The following is a 23,797-nucleotide window of genomic DNA, read 5'->3' as shown; positions in this document are numbered from 1 at the left end:
GAAGAATCAAACTGAAACAGCTGCCTGAAGTAATTTTCTACCAAAAACTGCTTCAGAAGAAGAAAACACATCAAAATGGAAGAATTTAGTAAAAGTATGCAAAGAAGACCAAGTTGCTGCTTTGCAAATCTGATCAACCGAAGCTTCATTCCTAAACGCCCAGGAAGTAGAAATTGACCTAGTAGAATGAGCTGTAATCCTTTAAGGCGGAGTTTTACCCGACTCGACATAAGCATGATGAATTAAAGATTTCAACCAAGATGCCAAAGAAATGGCAGAGGCCTTCTGACCTTTCCTAGAACCGGAAAAGATAAAAAATAGACTAGAAGTCTTTCGGAAATTTTTAGTAGCTTCAACATAATATTTCAAAGCTCTTAACTACATCCAAAGAATGCAATGATCTCTCCTTAGAATTCTTAGGATTAGGACATAATGAAGGAACCACAATTTTTCTACTAATGTTGTTAGAATTCACAACCTTAGGAAAAAATTTAAAAGAAGTTCGCAACACTGCCTTATCCTGATGAAAAATCAGAAAAGGAGACCCACAAGAAAGAGCAGATAATTCAGAAACTCTTCTAGCAGAAGAGATGGCCAAAAGAAACAAAACTTTCCAAGAAAGTAATTTAATGTCCAATGAATGCATAGGTTCAAACGGAGGAGCTTGAAGAGCCCCCAGAACCAAATTCCAACTCCAAGGAGGAGAAATTGACTTAATGACAGGTTTTATACGAACCAAAGCTTGTACAAAACAATGAATATCAGGAAGATTAGCAATCTTTCTGTGAAAAAGAACAGAAAGAGCAGAGATTTGTCCTTTCAAGGAACTTGCAGACAAACCTTTATCCAAACCATCCTGAAGAAACTGTAAAATTCTCAAAATTCTAAAAGAATGCCAGGAAAAATGATGAGAAAGACACCAAGAAATGTAAGTCTTCCAGACTCTATAATATATCTTCCTAGATACAGATTTACGAGCCTGTAACATAGTATTAATCACAGAGTCAGAGAAACCTCTTTGACTAAGAATCAAGCGTTCAATCTCCGTACCTTTAAATTTAAGGATTTGAGATCCTGATGGAAAAAAGGACCTTGCGACAGAAGGTCTGGTCTTAACGGAAGAGTCCACGGTTGGTAAGAGGCCATCCGGACAAGATCCGCATACCAAAACCTGTGAGGCCATGCTGGAGCCACCAGCAGAACGAGCATTCCTTCAGAATCTTGGAGATTACTCTTGGAAGAAGAACTAGAGGCGGAAAGATATAGGCAGGATGATACTTCCAAGGAAGTGACAATGCATCCACTGCTTCCGCTTGAGGATCCCTGGATCTGGACAGATACCTGGGAAGTTTCTTGTTTAGATGAGAAGCCATCAGATCTATTTCTGGAAGTCCCCACATTTGAACAATCTGAAGAAATACCTCTGGGTGAAGAGACCATTCGCCCGGATGTAACGTTTGGCGACTGAGATAATCCGCTTCCCAATTGTCTATACCTGGGATATGAACCGCAGAAACTAGACAGGAGCTGGATTCCGCCCATACCAGTATTCGAGATACTTCTTTCATAGCCAGAGGACCAAGAGTCCCTCCTTGATGATTGATGTATGCCACAGTTGTGACATTGTCTGTCTGAAAACAAATGAACGATTCTCTCTTTAGAAGAGGCCATGACTGAAGAGCTCTGAAAATTGCACGGAGTTCCAAAATATTGGATTGGTAATCTCACCTCCTGAGATTCCCAAACCCCTTGTGCTGTCAGAGACCCCCAAACGGCTCCCCAACCTGTCAGACTTGCATCTGTTGAAATTACAGTCCAGGTCGGAAGAACAAAAGAAGCCCCCTGAACTAAACGATGGTGATCTGACCACCACGTCATAGAGTGTCGTACAATCGGTTTTAAAGATATTAATTGAGATATCTTTGTGTAATCCCTGCACCACTGGTTCAGCATACAGAGCTGAAGAGGTCGCATGTGAAAACGAGCAAAGGGGATCGCGTCGGATGCAGCAGTCATAAGACCTAGAATTTCCATGCATAAGGCTACCGAAGGGAATGATTGAGACTGAAGGTTTTGACAAGCTGAAATCAATTTTAGACGTCTCTTGTCCGTCAAAGACAGAGTCATGGACACTGAATCTATCTGGAAACCTAAAAAGGTTACCCTTGTCTGAGGAATCAATGAACTTTTTTGTAAATTGATCCTCCAACCATGTTCTCGAAGAAACAATACAAAATGATTCGTATGAGATTCTGCTAAATGTGAAGACTGAGCAAGTACCAAGATATCGTCCAAATAAGGAAATACCACAATACCCTGTTCTCTGATTACAGACAGAAGGGCACCGAGAACCTTTGTAAAAATCCTTGGAGCTGTTGCTAGGCCAAACGGCAGAGCAACAAACTGGTAATGCTTGTCTAGGAAAGAGAATCTCAGAAACTGAAAGTGATCTGGATGAATCGGAATATGCAGATATGCATCCTGTAAATCTATTGTGGACATATAATGCCCTTGCTGAACAAAAGGCAGGATAGTCCTTATAGTTACCATTTTGAATGTTGGTATCCTTACATAACGGTTCAATATTTTTAGATCCAGAACTGGTCTGAAGGAATTCTCCTTCTTTGGTACAATGAAGAGATTTGAATAAAACCCCAGCCCCTGTTCCAGAACTGGAACTGGCATAATTACTCCAGCCAACTCTAGATCTGAAACACATTTCAGAAATGCTTGAGCCTTCGCTGGATTAACTGGGACACGGGAAAGAAAAAATCTCTTTGCAGGAGGCCTTATCTTGAAGCCAATTCTGTACCCTTCTGAAACAATGTTTTGAATCCAAAGATTGTGAATTGAATTGATCCAAATTTCTTTGAAAAATCGTAATCTGCCCCCTACCAGCTGGGCTGGAATGAGGGCCGCACCTTCATGAGGACTTGGGAGCTGGCTTTGGTTTTCTAAAAGGCTTGGATTTATTCCAGACTGGAGATGGTTTCCAAACTGATACCGCTCCTGTGGGTGAAGGATCAGGCTTTTGTTCCTTATTGTGACGAAAGGAACGAAAACGATTATTAGACCTAAATTTACCTTTAGATTTTTTATCCTGTGGTAAAAAAGTTCCTTTCCCTCCAGTAACAGTTGAGATAATAGAATCCAACTGAGAACCAAATAATTTATTACCCTGGAAAGAAAGGGAAAGCAAAGTTGACTTAGAAGACATATCAGCATTCCAAGTTTTAAGCCATAAAGCTCTTCTAGCTAAAATAGCTAGAGACATATACCTGACATCAACTCTAATGATATCAAAGATGGCATCACAAATAAAGTTATTAGCATGTTGAAGAAGATTAACAATGCTATGAGAATTATGATCTGTAACTTGTTGCGCTAAAGTTTCTAACCAAAAAGTTGAAGCTGCAGCAACATCCGCTAAAGATATAGCAGGTCTAAGAAGATTACCTGAACATAAGTAAGCTTTTCTTAGAAAGGATTCAATCTTCCTATCTAAAGGATCCTTAAAGGAAGTACCATCTGCCGTAGGAATAGTAGTACGCTTAACAAGAGTAGAGACAGCCCCATGAACTTTAGGGATTTTGTCCCAAAACTCTAATCTGTCAGATGGCACAGGATATAATTGCTTAAAACGTTTAGAAGGAGTAAATGAATTACCCAAATTATTCCATTCCCTGGAGATTACTTCAGAAATAGCATCAGGGACAGGAAAAACTTCTGGAATAACTACAGGAGATTTAAAAACCTTATTTAAACGTTTAGATTTAGTATCAAGAGGACCAGAATCCTCTATTTCTAATGCAATTAAGACTTCTTTAAGTAAAAAACGAATAAATTCCATTTTGAATAAATATGAAGATTTATCAGCATCAACCTCTGAGACAGAATCCTCTGAACCAGAGGAACCATTATCAGAATCAGAATGATGTTCATTTAAAAATTCATCTGAAAAATGAGAAGTTTTAAAAGACCTTTTACGTTTACTAGAAGGAGGAATAACAGACATAGCCTTCTTAATGGATTTAGAAACAAAATCTCTTATGTTAACAGGAACACTCTGAGTATAAGATGTTGACGGAACAGCAACAGGTAATGTAACATTACTAAAGGAAATATTATCTGCATTAACAAGTTTGTCATGACATTCATTACAAACAACAGCTGGAGGAACAGATATCACAAGTTTACAGCACATACACTTAACTTTGGTAGATCCAGCACCAGGCAGCGTTTTTCCAGAAGTATCTTCTGACTCTGTGTCAATCTGGGACATCTTGCAATATGTAATAGAAAAAACAACATATAAAGCAAAATTGATCAAATTCCTTAAATGACAGTTTCAGGAATGGGAAAAAATGCCAGTGAACAAGCTTCTAGCAACCAGAAGCAATAAATAATGAGACTTAAATAATGTGGAGACAATATTGACGCCCATATTTTTTAGCGCCAAAAAAAGACGCCCACATTATTTGGCGCCTAAATGCTTTTGGCGCCAAAAATGACACCACATTCGGAACTCCGACACCTTTGGCGCAAAAAAACATCAAAAATGACGCAACTTCCGGCGACACGTATGACGCCGGAAACAGAGAAAAAAAATTTGTGCCAAAAAAGTCCGCGCCAAGAATGACGCAATAAAATGAAGCTTTTTCAGCCCCCGCGAGCCTAACAGCCCACAGGGAAAAAAGTCAAAATTTAAGGTAAGAAAAAAATTGATTCATATGCATTATCCCAAATATGAAACTGACTGTCTGAAATAAGGAACGTTTAACATCCTGAGTCAAGGCAAATAAATGTTTGAATACATATATTTAGAACTTTATATAAAAGTGCCCAACCATAGCTTAGAGTGTCACAGAAAATAAGACTTACTTACCCCAGGACACTCATCTACATGTAGTAGAAAGCCAAACCAGTACTGAAACGAGAATCAGTAGAGGTAATGGTATATATAAGAGTATATCGTCGATCTGAAAAGGGAGGTAAGAGATGAATCTCTACGACCGATAACAGAGAACCTATGAAATAGACCCCGTAGAAGGAGATCATTGAATTCAAATAGGCAATACTCTCCTCACATCCCTCTGACATTCACTGCACGCTGAGAGGAAAACCGGGCTCCAACCTGCTGCGGAGCGCATATCAACGTAGAATCTAGCACAAACTTACTTCACCACCTCCATAGGAGACAAAGTTTGTAAAACTGATTTGTGGGTGTGGTGAGGGGTGTATTTATAGGCATTTTGAGGTTTGGGAAACTTTGCCCCTCCTGGTAGGAATGTATATCCCATACGTCACTAGCTCATGGACTCTTGCTAATTACATGAAAGAAAATAAGACTTGAATTAATTATTTCTGTGCAGGGCGGAGCCAATTCTGCAGAGGCAGGACGCATCTCTGAAGAGCTCCAGAACTCAGTTAAGGATTTTTGTTTTTTTTCTCTAAGTCTATCTACCTTCACCATAGTGTAACTCATTTAGCAACAAACAGATGTTTCCTTCAACACTTTGGTGGACTCGAAAAGCTGAGATCTGGACTGAAAGCTTAGCCTTAGCTCGACAGGGAAGCCATGCGGCAGGCTGCCGCAAAAATCAATCTGCCAGCTTCTAAGCTTTAGAGGTTTGCTCCGTGTTTCAAGTTGAACGTGAATAAAGCACTACCACACAACCCCCCTCCCCCCCAGCAATGGGAATTAAGAGTACTGGATTCCTCTTCAGCTTTTAATACACAGTGGGAGCCGCCACTCATATTAATGAAGCGACAGCATATACCCCTGAAACCTTAGCGGTAACCCCATCATCAAGAATAATGGCTTTGTCCTACACCCTAGCTGAGCTTAGCTCTCTACTAGACCTACACCACACAGATCTTGTTCACACTCTAAGTTCTGTGTCCATCTGCCCTGTTAGGGAGGACCTCACTGAGGACGTACCGGCAGAATTAATTGGATCATCCACAATACGCGTAGCAGACCGGTGGTCACAGCAGCCATTAATTAATGCAGCTAGCAACACACAGCATATGAAGTCAGACCACAAGCTGACTTACATGTCGCCTCATGATCTGCATGGTGCTGAATGAGACAGTGATATAACTACCACGGTGTGCGCTTCACCTCGGGGGGTGAGAATTGCGAGATCCCTTTGGAAGGTTAGTCCCTCTCAGCCAGAGCGAGTAACTGCTCAACCCCAGCACTTTACGACAAGTCCTCTAATATTGGGAGCACCTAGATTCTTCGCGGTCCTTCACACAGGGGAAGATAAGTCTATTGCACCTTTGGAGAAGCCTTTTGTGATCATCGGTGCATGGGATAAGGGACTGACATTTACAGTATCACTACACAAGCTGACGCTTCTCCTCTTTATGTGGCCTTGGGTCAAGTTATATACAGGACCGTGTTCTAACTGTACTAGCAGAGTTGGGGTCGGGTAACTGTGAGATATGCAATCTGTATTACATGGCTGTCCAGAGAGGCCTTGACCTAGGGACGCTTTCTTTACAATACTATGGACTAATCAAAGAGGGTATTATAATTTTATGATGACTGCTAGCAGTCTGAGATATGCCTGCATTTATATTGTATAATTAGTGCATCTGTTTTCCACAGTTAGAGGCGGTCTATTCTAACATAGCCTTATAGTCACCTGATACTTGCATGAATGAGACCTTTAACCTTATTTCTTTGTGTACTAGGATCTCTAATTCTAAACCTCCTTGTTAATATCTGTTAGATGACTTTGCAAATGTGAATGCTTTTGAATATTCTGCCACTACTACATTTTAGTATCTTTATATATTTTTGTTGAAAGCCTGTTACAAACTTTTTCTTTAAATTTTTCCCACTATATTAGCCAATAGGTTAGCACTAATAATCCTGTATAAACTATTGGTTGTCAGGCTGCCAGCGGCCGGGGCAGCAAGATAATCTTCTTCATTACATCTGTAATTTGTGAGTTCAAACCTATACTTAAGAGCTCTGAGAATGTTCACTGCTTGTATATTAGGCTAGCTTTCAATCTCAGTCCTCATAATAGCCACCAAATTTATAAATGCAGATATATAGAGGCTACTAGTCTACCTTGTGTATGAGATACAAGTTATACACTATAGCTAATATCGATCCACAAATGCAACCCTAGTTGACCCCTTATCTCTCTCTCTATTAGACTGAACCTACCCCCCCCTAAAAATCAGAATTGGACATTTCTGATCTTGTTTGACTATATAAGGCCGCTCTCTCCAATTGACACTCCCTAACTCACCTCAGTATGTGGCAATCACTGCACTATTAATGGTCTTGCTCCCACGCTCCTTACTATAATAATTGCCCAACATTATTTTTATTCATATCCCTAGCTACGAACTTAAAGGGACACTGAACCCAGATTTTTTCTTTTGTGATTCAGATAGAGCATGCAATTTTAAGCAACTTTCTAATTTACTCCTATTATCAATTTTTCTTCGTTCTCATGCCATCTTTATTTGAAAAAGAAGGCATCTAGGCCTTTTTTTTTTTTATTAGAACTCTGGACAGCACTTTTTTATTGGTGGATGAATTTATCCACCAATCAGCAAGAACAACCCAGTTTGTTCACCAAAATGGGCCGGCATCTAAACTTGCATTTCAAATAAAGATACCAAGAGAATGAAAAAAAAATGATAATAGGAGTAAATTAGAAAGTTACTTAAAATGTCATGCTCTATCTGAATCACTAAAGACAAAATTTGGGTTCAGTGTCCCTTTAAAGATTATTTACAGTTATTCAAATGGCCCAAGAGGGGCCTCTAACGTAACTACCATATGACTTGACTTTAGTTTTCCAGCGGGTCCATGAGTGAACAACACCGTAGTTACCAATATGCTAAAGTTGATTTAAAAACATAATTTATGCTTACCTGATAAATTTATTTCTCTTGTAGTGTATCCAGTCCACGGATCATCCATTACTTATGGGATATATTCTCCTTCCCAACAGGAAGTTGCAAGAGTCCACCCACAGCAAAGCTGCTATATAGCTCCTCCCCTAACTGCCATAACCAGTCATTCTCTTGCAAGCCTCAACATAGATAGGAGGTCGTGAGAGTCTGTGGTGTTTTATACTTAGTTTATTCTTCAATCAAAAGTTTGTTATTTTTAAATGGCACCGGAGTGTGCTGTTTATCTCAGGCAGTATTTGGAAGAAGAATCTGCCTGCGTTTTTTCTATGATCTTAGCAGACGTAACTAAGATCCATTTGCTGTTCTCACCCATTCTGAGGAGTGAGGTACTTCAGAGGGGGAATGGCGTGCAGGTTTTCCTGCGAATAAGGTATGTGCAGTAAAATATTTTTCTAAGGAATGGAATTGACTGAGAAAATACTGCTGATACCGAAGTAATGTAAGTACAGCCTTAAATGCAGTGAAAGCGACTGGTACCAGGCTGATTGATAGAGATATATGCTAAGGTTTGTGCAGTAATATATTTTTCTATGGAATGGAATTGACTAAGAAAATGCTGCTGATACCGAAGTAATGTAAATAGAGCCTTAAATACAGTGATAGCGACTGGATCAGGCTTATTAATAGACATACATACTCTTATAAGAATGTGTTTTAAAACGTTTGCTGGCATGTTTAATCGTTTTTTAACATATGTTTGGTGATAAAACCTATTGGGGCCTAATTTTTCCACATGGCTGGCTTAAATTTTGCATAGAAACAGTTAACTGAGGTTTCTCCCTGTTGTAATATGAGTGGGAGGGGCCTAATTTAGCGCTTTTTTGCGCAGTTAAAATTACAAAATGAATCATCAGATTCCCTCAGCAGTCCCATGAATACTACAGGACATCTCTAAAGGGCTAAAAAGACTTCCAAAATCGTTTATAGGGAAGGTAATCCACAGCTCAGCTGTGGCAGTTTTGTTGTGTCTGTTAAAAAAACGTCTATGTCGTTTTTTTTATCTGTTTTTTGCATTAAGGGGTTAATCATCCATTTGCAAGTGGGTGCAATGCTCTGTTAACTTATTACATGTACTGTAAAAAATTTGTTTGATTTACTGCCTTTTTTTTCACTGTTTTTTCAAATTGACAAAATTTGTTTCTCTTAAAGGCACAGTAACGTTTGTTATATTTGCTTGTTAACTTGATTTAAAGTGTTTTCCAAGCTTACTAGTCTCATTATTAGTCTGTTCTAACATGTCTGACATAGAGGAAGCTCTGTGTTCATTATGTTTAAAAGCCATGGTGGAACCCCATTTTAGAATGTGTACCAGATGTACTGATTTCATGTTAAACAATAAAGATCATTTTTTTGTTTTTTAAAAACATTATCACCAGAGGATTCTGTCGAGGGGGAAGTTATGCCGACTAACTCTCCCCACGTGTCAGACCCTTTGACTCCCGCTTTAGGGACTCACGCTCAAATGGTGCCAAGTACATCAAGGGCACCCATAGCGTTTATTTTACCAGGGTATTCTGTCGAGGGGGAAGTTATGCCGACTAACTCTCCCCACGTGTCAGACCCTTCGACTCCCGCTCCAGGGACTCACGCTCAAATGGCGCCAAGTACATCAAGGGCGCCTATAGCGTTTATTTTACAAGACATGGCAAAGGTGGTGAATAATACTCTGGCAGCAGTATTAGTCAGACTACCTGAAATTAAAGGAAAGCAAGATAGCTCTGGGGGTAGATACAGAGCATACAGACGCTTTAAGAACCATGTCTGATACTACCTCACAATATGCTTAGTCTGTGGGTGATATTTTTGACTCAGGGAAGATGATTTAACCTGATTCTGATATTTCTACATTTAAAATTTATGCTTGAGAACCTCCACTTGTTGCTCAGGGAGGCTTTGGCTGCTCTGAATGAATGTGTACAATCGCAGTGCCAGAGAAATTGTGTAGACTGGATAAATAATATGCAGTGCCGGTGTGTACTGATGTTTTTCCAATACCTAAAGAGGTTTACTAAAATTTTTAATAAGGAATGGGATAGACCAGGTGTGCAGTTCTCTTCCCCTCCTATTTTTTAGAAGAATGTTTTCTAATAGTTGCCACCACACGGGACTTACGGTGGAGAGAAGAGTTTCTACTCTAGCTAAGCGTATCACTACCTCTGGCGAGGACAGTTGTGCTTTTTTAGATCCAATGGATAAAAAATGTTTATTCAACAAGGTTTTATCCTGCAGCCCCTTGCATGCATTGCTCCTGTCACTGCTGCTGCGGCGTTCTGGTTTGAGCCTCTTGATGAGGCTTTACAGGTAGCAACTCCATTGGATGAATATATTTGACAAGCTTAGAGCACTTAAGCTAGCCAATTCCTTTTGTTTCTGATGCCTTTGTTCATTTGACTAGACTAACGGCTAAGAATTCTGTTTTTTACTATACTGGCACGCAGAGCGCTATGGCTTATATCATGGTCAGCTGTCGTGACTTTAATAAATAAGCTACTTAACTTCCCTTCAAGGGGCAGACCCTATTCGGGCCTGGTTTGAAGGAGATTATTGCTTATATCACTGGAGGAAAAAGGTCATGCCCTTCCTCAGGACAGGTCCAGATCGAGGGCCAAAAAGGTCTAATTTTCGTGCCTTTCGAAACTTCAAGGCAGGTGTGGCATCCACTTCCTCTAAGGCAAAACAAGAGGGAACTTTTGCTCAGTCCAAGACGGTCTGGAGACAACCGGACCTGGAACAAAGATAAGCAGGCCAAGGAGCCTGCTGCTGCCTCTAAGACAGCATGAAGGAACGGACCCCTATCCGGTAACGGATCCTATAGGGGGCAGACTTTCATTCTTCGCCCAGGCGTGGGCAAGAGATGCCCAGGATCCCTAGGCATTGGAATTTTTATCCCAGAGATATCTTCTGGATTTCAAAGATTCCCCCCCCAAAAAAGGGGAGATTCGCCTTCACAATTATCTGCAAACCAGATAAAGAAGGAGGCATTCTTACATTGTGTACGAGACCCATCCAGTTCCAAGAGAGGAACAGGGACAGAGTTTTACTCAAATCTGTTTGTGGTTCCCAAGGAGAGGGGAACCTTCAGACCTATTTTGGATCTAAAGATCTTAAACAAATTCCTCAGAATTCCGTCATTTAAGATGGAAACTATTCGTACCATCTTAACTATGATCCAGGAGAGTCAATAGAGGACTACAATGGATTTGAAGGATGCTTATCCTCACATTATGATGCATAAAGATCACCATCGTTTTTCAGGTTTGCCTTTCTAGACAGGCATTACCAGTTTGTAGCTCTTTCCTTTGGGATATCTACAGCCCCAAGAATCTTTATGGAGGTTCTGGGGTCGCTTTGGCGGTCCTTAGGCCGCGGGGCATAGAAGTGGCCCCTTAGTTAGACGACATCCTGATACAGGCGTCAAACATCCAAATTACCAAGTCTCATACGGACGTAGTACTGGCATTTCTGAGATCACATGGCTGGAAAGTGAACAAGGAAAGAGTTCTCTATCCCCAATCTCAAGGGTTTCCCTCCTAGGGACTCTGATAGATTCTGTAGAAATGAAAATTTACCTGACGGAGTCCAGGTTGTCAAAGTTTCTAAATTTCTGCCGTGTTCTTCATTCCATCCGCGCCCTTCGGTGGCTCAGTACATGAATGAAATCGGCTTAATGGTAGCGGCAAGGGACATAGTACCGTTTGCACGCCTACATTTCCGACCGCTGCAACTATGCATGCTCAGTCAGAGGAACGGGGATTACACAGATTTGTCCCCCTGTTAAATCTGGACCAAGAGACCAGAGATTCTCTTCTCTGGTGACTATATCGAGTCCATCTGTCCAAGGGTATGACCTTCCGCAGGTCAGATGGACAATTGTTACAATAGATGCCAGCCTTTTAGGTTGGGATACAGTCTGGAACTCCCTGAAGGCTCAGGGATAGTGGACTTAGGAGGAGACCCTCCTTCTAATAAATATTCTGGAACTGGGAGCGATATTCCATGCTCTTCAGACTTGGCCTCAGTTAGAAACTCTGAGGTACATCATATTCAGTCGGACAATATACACGACTGTGGCTTACTTCAACCATCAAGGGGGAACAGAAGTTCCCTAGCGATGTTAGAAGTCTTAAAATAATTCACTGGACAGAGACTCACTCTTGTCTATCAGCTGTCCATATCCCAGGTGTTGAGAACTGGGAGGTGGATTTTCTAAAGTCGTTAGACTTTTCTTCCGGGGGAGTGGGAATTTCCTCCGGAGGTCAAGATCAAGCAGGAGAGGACTTTGGTGTTTTTGACAGCGCCTGCGTGGCCACGCAGGACCTGGTTGCAGATCTGGTGGACATGTCATCCTTTCCATCACGGTCTCTGCTTCTGAGACAGGTCCCTCTACCTCAGGGTCATTTCAACCATCTAAATATAATCAATCTGAGATGGACTGCCTGGAGACTGAACGCTTGATGTTATCAAAGCATGGCTTCTCCGAGTCAGTCATTGATACTTTAATACAGACATGAAAGCCTGTCTCTAGGAAAATTGAACATAGATATGGTGTAAATATCTGATTGTTATGAATCCAAGGGTTACTCATGGAGTAAAGTCTGGATTCCCAGGATATTATCTTTTCTCCAAGATGTTTTTGAGAAAAGGGTTGTCAGCTAATTCCTTAAAAGGGACAGATTTCTACTCTGTCTATTTTTTTGCACAAGCGTCTGGCAGGTATTCTAGACGTTCAGGCATTTGGTCAGGCTTTGGTTAGATCCAAGCCTGTGTTTAAAACTGTTGCTCCGCCATGGAGCTTAAACCTGGTTCTTAAGGTTCTTCAAGAAGTTCCGTTTGAACCTTTTTTGTTCCATAGATTCTAAATATACGTTTTTTTAATCTAACGGCGACCAATTAGTGTATGTAAAGATCACATGTTTTAATGTTTGTCGTTATTACTGGTAGTATTGTAACCTGACAATTTATTTTTCTGTACTTTGCTAAAAACCTCAATAAAAGAATATATTAAAAAATAATAATAAAGCTGGGCATACAGTATATGTTTGCTCAAAAGAAAAAAAAAACTCCACAAATTGCCAGCACCATCTTGTAGAGATAGGGTTTAGAGACACCCCACTGATGTAATAAAAAAATGCTACCCTGAGGAACTTCTTTGCCACATCCCATCAATATACTAAATAGCAGTAACAATTATTGTAGGTTTTACATTTTTAAATAGTTAGACAATACAGGTTTTAGTAAAAGACAAAATCAGACATTGAAATGCAATAGTTGCTTAGATGCTTACATACCCTCTGATGTTCACAAAGAGATCTTCTGCTGCCTTGTGAATATGGAAAACTTCATCTCTGTACAGAGAAAGACATGAGCTGCTCTGCAGAGCAAGTTTCCAAAGATTCAAAGAGGTGGCATCCGTGTTCAGTACACCATGGCACAAAATAAATCCAACTGAAAGAAAACAAAATACAAAAACCTGGTTTAAAAATAAAGTTACTATAATGAAATATTTTGCAACTGCCGAGCACAGACATTTATAGCCCATTTTTCTAGCTATTCTAGATTTTTAAAAGAAAACAGAAGATGAAATGATGAGATGGATTGTGACTTCATAAAACTGCTCAAAAAACAAAAAAGTTTTGTTGAAAGTCTGAAGAACAACAAACAGGCTACACAAAATACACTATGTACGAGGGACATAAGTCAATTTTAAATACATAGACGTTAATTTAAAATTTTGTTAGAAGCATGATATTACAGGTACTAAGGGGCCACACACACTTCAAGGACCATTAAATGCAGTAGAGCTGAATAATTAACAATTGCATAATAAAAATGCAATTCAATAACACCTACTCTAAATTTCAAAATAGCAGTAAAAAAATTTTTATTTTCTCCCATTTTCCAGCCCCCTGTATCATGTGACAGACATCAGCCCATCACAGACTAGTATACGTATACCCTGTGAGCTTGTGCACATGCTCAGTAGAATTGTGTTCCTCAGAAATTGTGAATATAAAAAGACTGTACAAAATTGGATAATGGAAGTAAATTGGAAAATGTCTAAAAACTGCATGCTCTTTCTGAATCATAAAACTTTATTTTGATTTGAGTGTCCCTTTAAATGAATACCAGAGAATGCTCACTTGGTTGCATACACAAGAAAAAAAAATACAAGGAAAAAAAAAAAAAAAAAAAAAAAAGACACCCAAAACAAGCAAAGAACACTCTAATGTAACTGCTGTGGATTTGAAATTTAGTTGTATGTCCCATTATTTGTACTATAAAAGTATAACTTAGCTATTGTTGTGTTTGCAGCTTTTAACATGGATAGTGAGTAACTGGGAAGGGACAGGTGTAGAAGGTACATGCAGAAAAAGAATGGCTTTTGAAGGGGAAACTTCTAAGGGTCATAAGTTGCTCAGCACTGCTCTAGACAAACATGGTGAACATTTAAACACAATACCAACTGGCACATGAGTCAACATTAACCCACTCATAGTTAGGGTTGGAATATGAAAAGTTAGTCAGGTAATAAATTTAAATATAGACTTTACACTACAATCAGCTAAATAGGGAGAGTTAAAAAAAATCATTTGAGAACCAGTAAGATGAATATCCCGGGTTGTGGACTAATCATAATCAGAGAAAACTTGTGACTCGACAGACTTTCACAATGACTCATGACTTGACCTTGAGCCCCCTGACTTGAAAAGACATTATACCTTCTAAAAACAACGATCAAAGTTGTGATCACTCCAAGTCAGGGTTTTTCAAATATATATGTTGCAGGTAAAGTCCAATATCCAGGTAATCCTAGGATTACCTGGGTAAAACTGACATTACCTAGTGGCTGCGGGTAAAGCCCTATGTAAAATTATACATCAGGCTTTACTCGGGTAATCCTAGGATTACCCAAATGCTTCTGGATAAAGCTAATCACAGCGCTCAAGTTCAATATTTGTTACACCAACAGCAAAATGCACAGAGTCAGGAGAACACCACTGAGTAACAGCTTAAATCTAGGAAATAAAACTACCTGAAACATTTGTATATGTTTTGCTACACCAACAGCAAAGTGCACAGCTATTTTGAAAAGTATTACTAACAAAATGAAAAGTGTACACAAGAATGGGTCTGTGGCTACTTGTTTGAAAAGGACAAGCTTGAGTGACATTTAGAATCACATAGAATTCCTGAAGATCTGCATTTGCATTGTTTTGCTTGTGCAATTACCTTTGCAAGGACATCTTTTGAAACCTTGACCTCCCGTAAATGAATGAGCATTTGCACCAAAATCGCAGCGTTTTAGAGCCCACTGGATAAAGCTAATCAGCTTTATTCAGAAGTGTTTGGGTAATCCTATGATTACCCGGGTAAAGCCTGATGTATGATCTTTCATCAGGCTTTACCCACAGCTGCTGGGTAATGTCTATTTTACCTGTGGATTATGTGTTGCGCACCTACAGATGCACCCCCTTATATATAGTAGCACATTTATAATTACCAAAAAACCTATGTCTTAAACTGCAGTATCCTTTTCAGATACTGGTGGAGCAAATGCCCTTTGCCTACTTGGTATAGGAAGAAAATCTGAGAAGACTTCAAGGAAAGTTCCCCATCCTCATATATCCCTACCCATCATGCTGGCTTAACGCCATGTGAACTAGGACTCCATGCCAACTAGGACTAATTTGATTGTAACAGTATATCCTCTCAACAGGACCCTGGGAAAAAGACCAGGCATAAGATTTCAAAACATGTGTTTCAGGGAAGTCCTTGTATGTTTAAAATTTCAGCTATCTTGTTTTCTCTCACAGATAGCGTGAAGTCAGTACCAAAGTTTGAATACCACATGAATACACATATATACAAACCTATATATACACACACCACCAGCAAGAAGATTATGACTCACTGAAAGCTCAGATGATGGTTAGCACTTTTTAGCAATAGTATTTTTTTAACTAATGTGCATAGTTTTTTTTTTTTTGTTTTTTTAGAGAGATAATGCTATTGCACACTTAATAGACTACAGTATAGTGTAAATATAACTTATATATGCACGGAGTAAATATATATAATAAAGTGAGTCACACTAATTGTTTAATATTATGTACTTACATATTATCCATTTTTCCATGGCATCCAACGAAAGATATTCACATGGCATCTATTTTAAAAAAAAAAAAAAAAAAGAATTTTTTTCCCCATGCTGTGCCTGCAGAACTGATCAATTGATAAGTTATATAAAACTACTAATCAATTAAGTAGCCACACTTCATATCAAAATTAGCTCACAGCATGATTATGGAACATGTTTGTATATACAGTTATATGTAGATTGCTTTAAAACAAAAGGAAGAGGCAAAAGTTAAATTACTGTGGCTTTCTGGTTCCAGAGATTAATAAAATCCTAAAATTAGCAGATGCAGACAAAAACAAAATAGAAATGATTGCAATAAATCTATTAAATGCTGTATAACTTTAGTCTGGCTAAACTTCCACCATCCACAAGTAATAGCCATTTCCCATGAGACAGTAAGAGTGATACCAAGATGATGTAGTACACTTAAGGGGACATTCCACATGGATGCATTTCACTTCTGAATAGAAACATTTTTTCTTAAAGTGTCATAAAACAGGTTGAGATCTGTGCATATCCTAAAAGGGCTAATTAACTTTAAATAGTTTGCATAAAAAAATTGTTTAAAAATTGCTGGCAAGTATTTTAAAATAATATAAGTAAAATGAATTGCATAGCTAAGCTGCCTGAGGCAGCTAACTCCACCCCTCTTATCAGTGTTTCGACACAGGCATTGTATTTCAACTGAGTTCACAGCTTCTAGGCTTGCTCCAACAGATAATCACTATTCACTTTAGCATTTTACCAAAAGAGCAATAAACATAGATACAGCTATAAAAGGAATTGTGTTGGGGGGAGTTAGAGCTTTACAATTTAGAAACTAAAAAGAAAGGGTTAATGGCGAGGCACTGCAGTATAATTTTGCAGGTAAATTAATTAAAGTACATATATTATTTTGTCTCTATCCCAACTTGTTTTATGTCCCTTTAAACATGTATTAGCATAAATGATTTTAATAAAACCTATAGCAGTTTCAAAAGTTAAAAGCCTAAAGGGACATTAAACACTAAATACATGTAAGATAGAATGATGCATTCAAAGAAAAGATTAGTCCATGACTAACATGTAGATGTATTTTTTAAAGTTTCATTAGTTGTTTAAAAAGTGACAAAATAAGTGTAAGGTTTTAGTGTCTATAAAACACTGGGAGCTGCCATGTTGTAACTTGTGTTACCTTCTCTGCTGTGGCCAATTAGGGACCATTATAAATAGGTCACTAGAGTGTGCAGCCAATGGTTGTGCTGGATTTAACAGTGTTCTGCACTTCCATTTCTAACAGGAACTGCAAAGCTCACAATTTCAGAATGGAATTACAGGCAAAGAGGACAAAATAAATAATGAAAGTATATTGCAGAGTTGTTTTATTATATACAATTTATCATTTTATATTACCATCTCAAAGTGTTTAATGTCCCTTAAGGTGCTTGTGCCATCTGGTAATGACTCAATTTGTTAATTGCTGACATGATACAGCCCCAGCTGCAGTATTTAAAATGCTGGTACACTGAGAATATCTAACTATACTTTACATGCAGAGAAAATTGTTAACACTAAAACAGTGATAACTTTTACTAGAAACATTTTTGCCAATACATTTATATTGCAAAATATGTTTCTATTAAATATGTAATTCATCAAAGTGCAGTTAAATTTTGACTGAAATATCCCTTTAAAGGAATATTGTACTATATGTGATATATATATATATATATATATATATATATATATATATATATATATACATAAATACATAAATACATAAATACACACACATACTGTATATATACACACATTTTCTCAGTTTGGATACAGAATCATACCGTGTCTGATTGTGCAGGGTTTAACATTGTACTTGGAGCACTTATAAGGCTGAGGAGCTGTGCATTTCTCCACTGGTCAGCTGAGAGATTTCTTCGAGGATAAACCATCTGTAGTGAAATTAGTGCATCTGATAGAGACTGGGGTGGGGGGGAGGGGGAGAAATATTTATTTTTTTGAGAGAAGACATAAAAAATAAAACTTGTCTGCATATTTTATTTTATATTTGTTTCTAAAGTAAGTAGATAACGAGTTTTTGTCGGTAATGGTGTGCGGTGCTAACGAGCCTTTTTTTCTCACCGCTCACTTAAGACAACGCTGGTATTATGAGTTTTCTGCAAGCCGGCGTTAGCCTCAGAAAAGTGAGCGTTGAGCAAAATTTAGCTCCACATCTCACCTCAATACCAACGTTGCTTAAGTCAGCGGTAAGCTGGTGTAACGTGCTCATGCACGATTTCCCCATAGGAAACAATGGGGCTGAGCTGGCTGAAAAAAAACCTAAAAACCTAACACCTGCAAAAAAGCAGCGTTCAGCTCCTAACGCAGCCCCATTGTTTCCTATTAGGAAATACTTTTTACGTCTACACCTAACACCCTAACATGAATCCCGAGTCTAAGCACCCCTAATCTTACACTTAACCCCTAATCTGCCGCCCCCGACATCGTTGCCACCTGCATAATATTAACCCCTAATCTGCCGCTCCGGACACCGCCGCCACCTACATTATACTAATGAACCCCTAATCTACTGCCCCAAACATCGCCGAACCCTACATTATATTTATTAACCCCTAATCTGCCCCCCCAAACGTCGCCGCAACTATATTAAAATTTATTAACTCCTAATCTGCCGCAGCCAATGTCACCGTCACTATAATAAAGTTATTAACCCCTAAACCTAACCCTAACCCCCCCTAACTTAAGTATAATTTAAATACATCTAAATAAATTATTCCTATTTAAAACTAAATAAATACTTACCTATAAAATAAACCCTAAGCTTGCTACAATATAACTAATAGTTACATTGTAGCTATCTCAGGATTTATTTTTTATTTTACAGGCAACTTTGTATTTATTTTAACTAGGTACAATAGTTATTAAATAGTTATTAACTATTTAATAACTAGCTAGCTAAAATAAGTACAAATTTACCTGTAAAATAAACCCTAACCTAAGTTACAATTACACCTAACACTACACTATCATTAAATTAATTACATAAAATACCTACAATTAATTACAATTAAATTAAACTAAATTACGAAAAACAACAAACACTAAATTACAGAAAATAAAAAAGAAATTACAGATATTTTAAACTAATTACACCTAATCTAATCCCCCTAACAAAATAAAAAAGCCCCCCAAAATAAAAAAAAGCCCTACCCTATACTAAATTACAAATAGCCCTTAAAAGGGCCTTTTGCGGGGCATTGCCCCAAAGTAATCAGCTCTTTTACCTGTAAAATAAAATACAATACCCCCCCCCAACATTAAAAATCCACACACCCAATCCTACTCTAAAACCCACCCAATCCCCCCTTAATAAAACCTAACACTAACCCCCTGAAGATCACCTTGAGTCGTCTTCACCAAGCCGGGCACAAGTGGACCTCCAGACCGGCAGAAGTCATCATCCGATCCGGCCAGAAGAGGACATCCAGACCGGCAGACGTCTTCATCCAGGCGGCATCTTCTATCTTCTTCCATCCGGAGCGGGTCCATCTTGAAGACATTTGACGCGGAGCATCCTCTTCCATCCGACGGCGACTGAAGAATGAAGGTTCCTTTAAGTGACGTCATCCAAGCCAATCGGAATTAAGGTAGGAAAAATCCTATTGGCTGATGCAATCAGCCAATAGGATTGAGCTCGCATTCTATTGGCTGTTCCAATCAGCCAATAGAATGCAAGCTCAATTCTATTGGCTGATTGCATCAGCCAATAGGATTTTTCCTACCTTAATTCCGATTGGAATTGATCGGAATTGAAGGGACGCCATCTTGGATGACGTCACTTAAAAGGAACCTTCATTCTTCAGTCGCCGTCAGATGGAAAGGAATGCTCCGCGTCGGATGTCTTCAAGATGGACCCGCTCCGCTCCGGATGGAAGAAGATAGAAGATGGATGAATACTTCTGCCGGTCTGGATGGCCTCTTCTGGCCGGATCGGATGAAGACTTCTGCCCCTCTGGAGGTCCACTTGTGCCCGGCTGGGTGATGACGGCTCAAGGTAGGGTGATCTTCTGGGGGTTAGTGTTAGGTTTTATTAAGGGGGGATTGGGTGAGTTTTAGAGTAGGGTTGGGTGTGTGGGTTTTAATGTTGGGGGGGGGGGTATTGTATTTTTTTTTTACAGGTAAAAGAGCTGATTACTTTGGGGAAATGCCCCACAAAAGGCCCTTTTAAGGGCTATTTGTAATTTAGTATAGGGTAGGGATTTTTTTTTATTTTGGGGGGACTTTTTTAATTTGTTAGGGCGGTTAGATTAGGTGTAATTAGTTTAAAAACAGAATTTATGCTTACCTGATAAATTACGTTCTCTTGTGGTGTATCCAGTCCACGGATTCATCCTTTACTTGTGGGATATTCTCCTTCCCAACAGGAAGTGGCAAAGAGAGCACACAGCAGAGCTGTCCATATAGCTCCCCCTCTAGCTCCACCCCCCAGTCATTCGACCGGAGGTTAGGAAGAAAAAGGAGAAACCATAGGGTGCAGTGGTGACTGTAGTTTAGACCAAAAATCTACCTGACTAAGAGCCAAGGCGGGCCGTGGACTGGATACACCACAAGAGAAAGTAATTTATCAGGTAAGCATAAATTTTGTTTTCTCTTGTAAGGTGTATCCAGTCCACGGATTCATCCTTTACTTGTGGGATACCAATATCAAAGCTTTAGGACACGGATGAAGGGAGGGAACAAGACAGGTACGTTAAACGGAAGGCACCACTGCTTGTAAAACCTTTCTCCCAAAAATAGCCTCGGAAGAAGCAAAAGTATCAAATTTGTAAAATTTGTAAAAGGTATGCAGCGAAGACCAAGTCGCTGCCTTACAAATCTGTTCAACAGAAGCCTCATTTTTAAAAACCCATGTGGAAGCCACTGCTCTGGTAGAATGAGCAGTAATTGTTTCAGGAGGCTGCTGGCCAGCAGTCTCATAGGCCAGACGGATGATGCTTTTCAGCCAAAAGGAAAGAGAGGTAGCAGTCGCCTTCTGACCTCTCCTCTTACCAGAATAGATGACAAACAATGAAGTTGTATGTCTGAAATCCTTAGTTGCTTGTAAATAAAACTTTAGGAAGAAAACCGGGTTTGGTACGCAAAACTACCTTATCTGCGTGGAACACCAAGTAAGGTGAGTCACACTGTAAGGCAGATAACTCTGAAACTCTTCGAGCAGAAGAGATAGCTACCAAAAACAAAACTATCCAAGATAAAAGCTTAATATCTATGGAATGTAAAGGTTCAAACAGAACCCCTTGCAGAACTGAAAGAACTAAATTCAGACTCCATGGCGGAGCCACAGGTCTATAAACAGGCTTGATTCTGATTAAAGCCTGACTAAACGCTTGAACGTCTGGTACCTCTGCCAGACGTTTGTGTAAAAGAATAGACAAAGCAGATATCTGTCCTTGTAAGGAACTAGCTGATAATCCTTTCTCCAATCCTTCTTGGAGAAAGGACAATATCCTGGGAATCCTAATCTTACTCCATGAGTAACCCTTGGATTCGCACCAACAAAGATATTTTCGCCAAATCTTATGGTAGATTTTCCTGGTGACAGGCTTTCTAGCCTGATTCAGGGTATCGATAACCGACTCAGAGAAACCACGCTTAGATAGAGTTAGGCGTTCAATCTCCAAGCAGTCAGACGCAGAGAAATTAGATTTGGATGTTTGAAAGGACCTTGAAGTAGAAGGTCCTGCCTCATTGGCAGAGTCCGTGGTGGAACGGATGACATGTCCACTAGGTCTGCATACCAAGTCCTGCGTGGCCATGCAGGTGCTATTAGAATCACCGACGCCCACTCCTACTTGATTCTGGCAACCAGACGAGGAAGGAGAGGAAACGGTGGAAACACATAGGCCAGATTGAAGGACCAAGGCGCTGCTAGAGCATCTATCAACACCGCCTGGGGATCCCGGGACCTAGACCCATAAAGAGGAAGTTTGGCATTCTGACGGGACGCCATCAGATCCAATTCTGGAGTGCCCATAGCTGAGTCAGCTGGGCAAATACCTCCGGGTGGAGTTCCCACTCCCCCGGGTGAAAAGTCTGACGACTTAGAAAATCCGCTTCCCAGTTGTCTACTCCTGGGATGTGAATTGCTGAGAGGTGGCAAGAGTGATCCTCCGCCCACCTGATTATTTTGGTTACTTCCATCATTGCTAGGGGACTCCTTGTTCCCCCTTGATGGTTGATGTAAGCTACAGTCGTGATGTTGTCCGACTGAAATCTGATGAATTTGGCCGCAGCTAGCTGAGGCCATGCCTGAAGAGCGTTGAATATCGCCCTCAGTTACAGAATGTTTATCGGGAGAAGAGCTTCTTCCCGAGACCATAAGCCCTGAGCTTTCAGGGAGTCCCAGACTGCACCCCAGCCCAACAGACTGGCGTTGGTCGTTACGATGATCCACTCTGATCTGCGGAAACACATTCCCTGAGACAGGTGATCCTGAGACAACCACCAGAGAAGAGAATCTCTGGTCCCCTGGTCCCCGTTCCACTGTTTGAGCATGCATAGTTGCAGTGGTCTGAGGTGTATCCGTGCAAAAGAGACTATGTCCATTGCTGCTACCATTAGTCCGATTGTCTCCATGCACTGAGCCTACAGACGGCCGAGGAATGGAATGAAGAGCTCGGCAAGAAGTTAAGAGTTTTAACTTTCTGACCTCCGTCAGAAATATTTTCATTTCTACCGAGTCTATTAGTGTTCCTAGGAAGGGAACTCTTGTGAGGGGGGAGAGAGAACTCTTTTTGATGTTCACCTTCCACCCGTGAGACCTCAGAAAGGCCAATACAATTTCCGTGTGAGACTTGGCTTTTTGGAAAGTCGACGCCTGAATTAAGATGTCGTCACGGTAAGGCGCCACTGCTATGCCCCGCGGTCTTAGAACCGCCAGAAGGGACCCTAGCACCTTTGTGAAAATTCTGGGAGCAGTGGCCAACCCGAAAGGAAGAGCCACGAACGGACAATGCTTGTACAGAAAGGCGAACCTGAGGAACTGGTGATGATCTTTGTGGATAGGAATATGTAGATACGCATCCTTTAGATCCACGGTAGTCATAAATTGACCCTCCTGGATCATTGGTAATATTGTCCGAATGGTCTCCATCTTGAATGATGGGACTCTGAGGAATTTGTTTAGAATTTTGAGATCCAGGATTGGTCTGAAAGTTCCTTCTTTTTTGGGAACCACAAACAGGTTTGAGTAAAAACCCAGCCCTTGTTCCACAATTGGAACTGGTTGGATCACTCCCATTGTATGTAGGTCTTCTACGCAGCGTAAGAACGCCTCTTTCTTTGTCTGGTCTGAAGACAGACGAGAAATGTGGAACCTTCCCCTTGGAGGGGAGTCCTTGAATTCTAGAAGATATCCCTGGGATACAATCTCTAAGGTCCAAGGATCGTGTATGTCTCTTGCCCAGGCTTGAGCGAAGAGAGTCTGCCCCCCACTAGATCCGGTCCCGGATCGGGGGCTACCCCTTCAAGCTGTCTTGGAGGCAGCTGCATGCTTCTTGGCCTGTTTACCCTTGTCCCAGCCCTGGTAAGGTTTCCAGGCTGCCCTGGGTTGTGAAGCGTTACCCTCTTGCTTTGCAGCAGGGGAGGATGAAGCGAGACCGCTCCTGAAATTTCGAAAGGAACGAAAATTATTTTGTTTGTTCTTAGTCTTAA

At 40.1% G+C, this 23,797-nt stretch overlaps 1 protein-coding gene across 1 annotated transcript in view; it reads right to left on the bottom strand.

Annotated features, from left to right (window-relative positions):
* Nucleotides 1-23,797, bottom strand: part of NCKAP1 (NCK associated protein 1) — a 472,154-nt gene that overhangs the window by 316,208 nt on the left and 132,149 nt on the right. The window contains exons 7-9 of the mRNA XM_053698543.1: nucleotides 17,908-18,045; nucleotides 16,066-16,114; nucleotides 13,236-13,392 (exon numbers count right to left, since the gene is read on the bottom strand). Coding sequence (XP_053554518.1) covers nucleotides 13,236-13,392; nucleotides 16,066-16,114; nucleotides 17,908-18,045 — 344 coding nt within the window. The remainder of the gene's footprint in view (nucleotides 1-13,235; nucleotides 13,393-16,065; nucleotides 16,115-17,907; nucleotides 18,046-23,797) is intronic.

The sequence above is a fragment of the Bombina bombina genome, chromosome 1, assembly GCF_027579735.1.
Source record: "Bombina bombina isolate aBomBom1 chromosome 1, aBomBom1.pri, whole genome shotgun sequence".
NCBI lineage: Eukaryota > Metazoa > Chordata > Amphibia > Anura > Bombinatoridae > Bombina > Bombina bombina.
The sequence above is the reverse complement of the archived record's forward strand: the minus strand, read 5'-3'. Positions and strand labels throughout refer to the sequence as shown.